At 51.2% G+C, this 7,590-nt stretch overlaps 1 protein-coding gene across 1 annotated transcript in view; it reads right to left on the reverse strand.

Moving 5' to 3' along the window:
* Positions 1 to 7,333, reverse strand: part of LOC104292031 (cystathionine beta-synthase-like) — a 22,098-nt gene extending 14,765 nt beyond the window's left edge. The window contains exons 1-3 of the mRNA XM_009891349.1: positions 7,203 to 7,333; positions 3,433 to 3,539; positions 792 to 926 (exon numbers count right to left, since the gene is read on the reverse strand). Coding sequence (XP_009889651.1) covers positions 792 to 926; positions 3,433 to 3,539; positions 7,203 to 7,333 — 373 coding nt within the window. The remainder of the gene's footprint in view (positions 1 to 791; positions 927 to 3,432; positions 3,540 to 7,202) is intronic.
* Positions 7,334 to 7,590: the final 257 nt, after the last annotated feature.

The following is a 7,590-nucleotide window of genomic DNA, read 5'->3' on the forward strand; positions in this document are numbered from 1 at the left end:
TGGGGAAAGGGGGATGCTGGCTCTGGGGTACCTGCAGCCAACGGACTGAGAAGAAGCAAAATTCCTAGAGAGGAGCCCTGTTCTGCATGGGTGGTGAGGGGGGAGGTGGGGAGGGCAGTGAGAGGCACAGCTCTGCCCAAGAGCACCTCCACAGCCACCACTGTGCCTTCTCCCAGGAAAGCACACTATGCACACATGCGTCCCTGACGTGGTGGGGACACTGGGGCAGAAAGCAGCACAGGGTCATGGAAACTTGCACTGACGGTTCTGTGCTAGCTGCAAAATAGGAGGCGGGGGGGGAGACTCCTTTGTTGTCCCCCCTCATCTCGTACCTCACCATAATCTAGTGCCTGAGTGGGGTGACAGTGACAAGGAAAAAAAAAAACCAACCAAACCCAGATGATTTATCCTCTAGCCTGTCAGGGAAACCCTCTCTGGGAACCTCTCAATATTCAAGAACTTCCCAGCCTGAAAATAGCTGGGGGTTGCCCCGACTTCTCCAACTAGCATGGCTGTTTGCCTGGCTGCAAGGTAACCCTGCAGGCACACTTGCGCAGGCAAGTGTGCAAGGCCCTTGGGAATTTTGGCCACGAGGCACCTCAGAGCACCTCAGGATGCCCATGGCCACTGGGAGAGGAACAGAGGGAAGGATGGAGCTAGAGCCACAGGGTCCCAAGCTGACCTTGTAGCTGCAAGTGCCAGAGCTCCTCGAATCCCTGCTCCTCCACAGCCCCTCAGAAATGCCACCCTGCCCGGCACCCCAGCGGAGGGAGCATCCCTGCCCTTCCCACCTGTGTTTCCTGAAGTGGGTTCAATCAGCGTGTCTCCTGGTTTTATGATCCCAGCTCTCTCTGCGTCTTCCACCATCCTCAGGCTGATGCGGTCCTTCACACTGCCCCCCGCGTTGAAGTACTCGCATTTTGCCACTGGAAAGGAAAGGCGAGGTTCCGTCAGGGACAAGCTGCAGCCAGGAGCACCAACTCCCTGCTCCCCCAGCCATCGCTGCAGTCATTTCAGGACAGCCATTCCTCCCCCGTGAGACAGTCCTTTGCTCAGGGCAGTGCGTCCACCATCTGCTTGTGGGGTGCTGCAGCTTGTCATGGGATTACTCACCAGCGTACCTGCCCACAGTCCCTCTTTCCCCCACTTTTCATCTCCCTGCAGCACCCTGAAGGCAGCAGGCAGGCCTGGTAAGTCCTGGATGGGTTTAAAATCGACTGGATATACATTGACTGCTCGGTGGAAGGTCCCACACCAGTACGATACACCTTGCTGCCTTGCCTTGAGGGCTATTCTCTCAGCAAGGCACTGTCAGGGTTAACAGCAAGGTCTTACAGTCTTTCCCAGGGCATATCAGTTATTAATGGGTATCTAAAAAGGTGCCCTTCTGTAGGAGCGATCTCTAGTCCTGAATGGGGTGCCATAAAGAAAAACAAACCATAGAAACAGCACTTTCAAGTGTCAACAGAAATCGTAATTTCTTCACTGAGCTGCCAAAACGCCCCCACAATTAACAGAGACTTTTTAAGGTGTGCACAAACTTCAAGGCACACCTCGGTTCCTTGAACAGCCTTCCACACTGCTCATATGCGGGGCAGGACTCTTCTTGCCAAGTTTTTAGTGAGCGTCTACATCTGAACTGAAAGCACTGAGCTCTGTTTTACGGACAACAGGGAGAAACGGGTGCTTTCAGGGTGTCGTTCACTTCATCCTAGCAGACACAGCTACTTCAGGCTGACAAATCCACCTGACACCTGAGCAGCCAGAACAGGGGAAAAAAAGATCTTGTGTTCATCATTACATTTTATAATGCAAAACTGCCAAAACTTCAGCTACACAGAGATCCCTGGAAACACAGAGCTTACAAGGTAATTGCGTCCAACCATAACAGCTTCCTCGACGTGGCAGTGCTGCAAACTTTCCTATATTTGCTCTGTAAGAGGCTCTGTGCTGACCTGCTGCTCAGAGAGGACCATGCAGCTGCTCTGCCTGCCTGCAGGCTTCCTCACCTGCGCCAGGGGAGGGAGACACCATCCCAACAAACAGGGTCTCCCCGGCTTCCCCGCTGCTCTTTGCACCAAATCCTCCCACTCCCGTTAGGTGCTTGCCTCAGCAAGACATCCTCCAAGGGACAGACCGCTTCACAGGGGGACCAGACATTGCAGAGCTGCCCTCCTACCTCTGTTCCACAGTCCCCTACCGTCTCCTGAGGTCTCGTTCCAGGAAGCGAGAGGTGGTGCAATGTGGAGGTTGCAGGGTTAGAAGCCCGAGGATCCCAGATTCGAAGGAGGGATCTGGTCGAAGAGCACAGCATGCTTCATGTGGCCGCGTGCCTGGTAGAAGCTGACTACCAAGCAGATTCCCTGCTGCCATATAGGACCACAAGGTCCTGCTGTGCCCTTCTATTGAGTGTGAGCACTCATCAAGTCTCTCCTTCCTACCCAGCTACGTTGACCCTCATGAATCTTACTGCCTCCAAGACATCTGCCTTTCTGCCTAATTTGGCTAAAATTAATTAATAGGGCTAAAAGTTACAGGAAAAGAGACCGAAAAGTCCATATATACAGGGATACTCTGATATCAGCCTTATATCTGTAGGGGACCAGGCTGAAACCAACCGTTACATGAGATACCACCAGCACTATGCTAACATCTCCTCAGGGGTAGGACTGAGGTCGTACTGGAAAATGGGGCCCCACAGCCAGTGCCTTGACCTGGCTTTTAGCACCAGGGCCTGGCACATGTGTCGCCGCTGAATCCAGCTGTCTGCAGCTCCCACTGCTCTGCCTGGAGCTGCGTTTTTGGGAAGGTCCACAAGGGAAGCTGTCACTGCCCCCAGGACAGTGACAGAGCAGAGGCAGTGCCTGGGCTGGCTGCAGCTGACCTGGCAGAGACGATGCCACCGCAGAGCAGAGTCCCCCCTGCATGAGAGCTCTTCCTGGTGGCCACAGGCTATGCTGGCTGTGTCCACTGTAGCCCAAGCTGCTCCCTCTGCCTGGGCAGGCTGCGGGATGTGTTCTGCCGTGCCCTTCACCCCATCCCAGCCACCATGTTTCAGGAAGGTTTGGTCAGTTGCTTCTGTGCACACCACATGCTACCCTGGGTGCTGCAGCATCCCTGCCCATTGCTGTGGTGTCATCCATCCATCCATCCATCCATCCTCAAATTCAGCCCAGCTCTGCTCTGAGATTATGCTGCAGTTATTTGGGAGGAGAGACACCTCCACTACCATTAGCCCCCTGCTTGTTGCATCTTGAAACCATCCTGTTTGGTCTGACAAATGGCTGTAGAGTAACCTAATAAGCGGGAGTACCCAACACGTGCCACATCTGGCCCTCCCTGTCTCTGCTTACTCTCCACAAAGCCTCTTCTGAAGCCCCCCTCACCCTCACCTCGTGGCACGGAAAAACCTGGTGGAAAGGGGACACTCACAGAGCTCACACTTGAGCCCATAGGACTTTCCAATCTTGTTGACTCGGACCATTGGGGTGCAGCCAATTTTCTTCAGGATGTTGGGCAAGATCTTTGTTTCTTCTGGCCTGAAATAATCCAGAAAAAAAAAAAATATATGTCAAATCAAAGCAACTGTTATGCAACGTGAACCAAGATGAAATCTGAGTGAGATTTCAGCAACTTTAGCAAGGCCACTGAGAGATACCTCAACTCCAAGAGAAAAGGTCCACATTGTCAATTTATGGCAACAGGAGCTAGTTATGGTTTTCCATCACTCTTACAATGAGTTACTAATTCTTTTGCATAAAAAATAAGGTAATTAATATTCAAGGCTGTTCTGAAATATCTTGTTCTGGAAGGTCCTAGGCCAGACCTATAATTAAGTGAAGTGAGAACTGACAAGCCTTGGGATTTTACATAGTGGGTGAGAAAGCCAGAAGGCTGTGCACAGCCCAAGGTTCCTCCTCTTTCCTCTGTCCTACCCAGCACCACCTCTGCTTTTCTCACTTTCAGCTATCTCTGGACCAACTGTTGCTTGCCTGGCTGGGACTCCCAGCTTTGCAAGGATGGCTCCAAGCCATCAGAAAGGCCCAAGCCACAGAGGACTCTGGAGCTTTTTTGGCAAATAATTAAACTGAGCTCTTGGATCAGTGCAATCCAGCCACCCAGTTTTGCTGGTTTCTGTCAGGCTCCGGCAGAAGCCAAGAACCACGTCACAGCAATCGCAACCAGAATGAAAGAGACTTGTTTGCCCAACATGCAACTGAACGCATCTTGCCACGCACCAGGGAACCCGTGTCCTTGAACTTTTTAAAACACAGAGGGAAAAGATTGACAAGGGCTGCGTTTATTGGGGTCACAAACGTATTGCTCCTGGTTGATAGCCAGCACGTCTCCCTCTGAGTGGGGTGACAGAGCCCCACTCCCTCACTGCTCAGCTCTCCTCTCCTCTCCTATCATCCATTGAACCTTGAACCCAAGTTATCCTTGTCTGCTATCACAGCCAGGCAGCTGGCTGTCTGCTGACAGAAAGTCCATATGGTGCAGGGATGACACGGTGATTTACTTAAAGGCACACACACCTCCCCCCAGGTTTTGCAGGCGTGGTATAAACACTTCTTGCTTTGCAAGAGGACAGGGGTTGCGGTTTACTGCAGGCCACTACCAAAGGTGGCCAGCCTCCTTATAGCTCAAGCACGGGAATGATGGAGTATTACACGCGTTCTCTTACCTTTCCCTCCATGGAAAGTGTTACCGCACTTTCGCAGCCTCTGTTGAGTGCTGGTAAATGTGAGGCCATAGCTCAATAAATGAGCTTCCCCCACAGCTGCAGCCATTTTCCATCTGCTCCAAAAGCCAACAAAATACTCAGGGATTTCAGTGGGGCTGAGCCACAGCAGGAGGAGACTCCAGCTCCTTCAGGCAGTGTTTAACTAGAGCCTGGCTTTCCAGAGAGTGACCTGCATATTACGTTACACATCTAGATTGCAGGAATTCATCTCAAAAGAAGAAAGCGAGACCATTTATGTATGTTCAGCCAGTAATTGTGGCAAACAAGATGCTACTGTGCCCTTTGAACCCCAGCAAGGTGTGATGTGGCACCGCGAGGTGCTGTGCAGCTCTGGGGTCTGCAGCAGTGGAGCCTGCCAAGGGGACAGGGAAGGAGAAGGCAACCTATGCTGCCTTGCACGCTGGGGCAAGCCTTGCTGGGAGGACAAAGGTGGGAACCAGAAACAGGATTGCTCTTTTGTATTGTTACCAACCATAGTGACTGTGTCCCCAAAAGAACAGACTTTCTCTCGTTCTAGGGCAATTTTTCTGCAGTTCCTATCAAATTCCTTTCCTAATAACTACCATATTTTACTATAAAAATATGAGTGCGGCCAGCTTCCTTCCCCAGCTACATGAGCTCAGTGCATGGGCCTGAAGACAGAAGGTCTATGGGGATACAAGGATCTGTGGCAAAGGCCTTTGGTGCTTCTAAGGGATGTGGTGGGACACTCTGGTCCTGCAACTGCTGGTATCAGTTCAGGATTGCAGTGGATAAGGATGTTTTTGCTCCAAGATTTCTGCCTTTACTCATGGCACATTACTCCGCAAGATGTTTGGGGAAAAACAGTCCTGGTAAACCAAGTGATTCTTGTTGAGGTTATAGCGGGTCAGAATTATCTCAAGGGCTGTCAAAACCAGTCTACTTCTGTATCTTTGGGAAAATTTAAAAAAATAATATTCTTAATGAAAATAATGTCTTGTCTTCTCCCTCCCTCTTTGTCCTCTGCTTCTACCCCAAAACTCAATCAGCTTTTGCATGGGAATCTCAGAAAGTCCAGAGATTTTTGCCACATCAGCTGCCATCTGTGGTTTACCCAGAGAAGAGAAAACAAACCCTCCTCCACACACTGCTGCAAAGTAAAAGAAACGGTGTGACATGTCCCAGTGCATTTTCTTCACTGCCATACAGTGGGTTATGTTTCAGTCCATGCCCTAGTGACGCTGTATGGGTTCCCCCAGCCGGACCCCATCCCCAGGAAGGTGCCAGATGCCCAGGGCTGGGGCTACCCTGGTTGTCCCCCCTGCCCCTGGCTGCCTACCTCCTGGCTGGGGGGTGGGATGGGCTTGCTGTCCCGTGGCACCCTGATGCCAATTTGCTAAAAACCAAGAATGTTATCCTGCTCAGTATGATCATCAACAACACCCACCCCCACCCCCATTTTGACTGAAAAGAGCTGATCCTGTCCTGGGGTGCTAGCTGCAGGGATTGCACTGGGTGAGTGCCTGGATGCACATTTGCTGGATCAGCTCTGAGGCTGTGGAGCCCACTCCTTCATGGGCCAGACCCAGAGGCTGTTTTGGGCTTCACACACACTGGTGGCTGTGCTCTGTCTGTGTCCTGCCCGGCATGCCGAACAAAGCTCCCCCGGCCAGCTCCCGGCTGGCAGGCATCCACACGGAGCGGTGCCGCACCTCCCATGGGCTCCAGTTCCTCACATTGCTGGAGCTGAATTCATGTTTTACATCTTTGGCACAGCAGGGACATGTCCGCAGTTCCCCTGACATTTATAGGACAGCCTTATCTTTAATAGCTTGTCTGGGTCTGGTTTGCCGGGCCATTAAAGCACCTCTCGTCAAGTCTAGTCTGGGCACTTTGGCAGGCTTACCTCACGCTGGGAGGCAACCGGCTGCTGTGAGAACAAGAACCGCTCACAGCAATCACTTCCCCTTGCGCTGCACTCTTGGCTCACTTACACAGAGTGGGCAACCTCTGCACAAGCCGTTTTCTACTTGTTTAAAAGCCTAGGCCATGGTAATCTGTTTTGGTGAAGGTCTCTTGACCGTTGGTGAAGACATTAGTACTTAGAAATCTTCGTACGCACAGGGTTGGACTGTTTGAGTAGAAGTGTACAAGTCCCTGGTTGAAATCTACCTCTAAAATATGTTTATCTTAATTCTTCTAAAATGAGATGCCCCAAACTAGCAGACGTTTTCAAATGTGTGCTGGCAAACAAAGAGCTGAGTCTCGAGCCAAACACATCTTTCTGCAAGATTAAAGGGAGTGAGAAAGTTCTTCCTGCAGAGGAGATAGTAGCTGGGGTTTGCTTTCTGGAAAATAAACCATTATTAACATAATGTATTGTCAAACCATTGAATTCTGGTCATGACCATCCTGGTGTAACAATAGTATTTCATGTTCGGAAAAAGATACTGAGCTGTCTGCACTCTGAAATAACCAGCATGAGAGAATTACTTACAAGGGCATACAGGAGTGTGGAGACTTGGTGGCAGGCGTTGCAGCTGTCCATGTGCACTTACTGGGCAAGTTGGGAAGAACCCACGTGCTGTCGGCTTTGCTTTCCTGACTTCCCACACAACTGCCATTCATAAGCAGGCACATCTTGGTCGGCTCCTGTGTTGTGGAAATAGAGACCCACAGTCACCTGGGAGGAAAAGCAGGCAGGCAGGCACCGGGGCAATAATTGTAGAAGGCAAGAAATTACATTTGGGTGTGCAGGCAGGGTGGCCAGCCTGCACGGGGCATCTCTACTCGCCATTTCAAAACCCCAGTTCTACCAGATGCATAAAATTTCTCTTTCAGAGTGGTATGCTAGACCACGTACACGGTAAACCATCATCTGGCCA

The sequence above is a fragment of the Charadrius vociferus genome, unplaced genomic scaffold (assembly GCF_000708025.1).
Source record: "Charadrius vociferus isolate BGI_N301 unplaced genomic scaffold, ASM70802v2 scaffold298, whole genome shotgun sequence".
NCBI lineage: Eukaryota > Metazoa > Chordata > Aves > Charadriiformes > Charadriidae > Charadrius > Charadrius vociferus.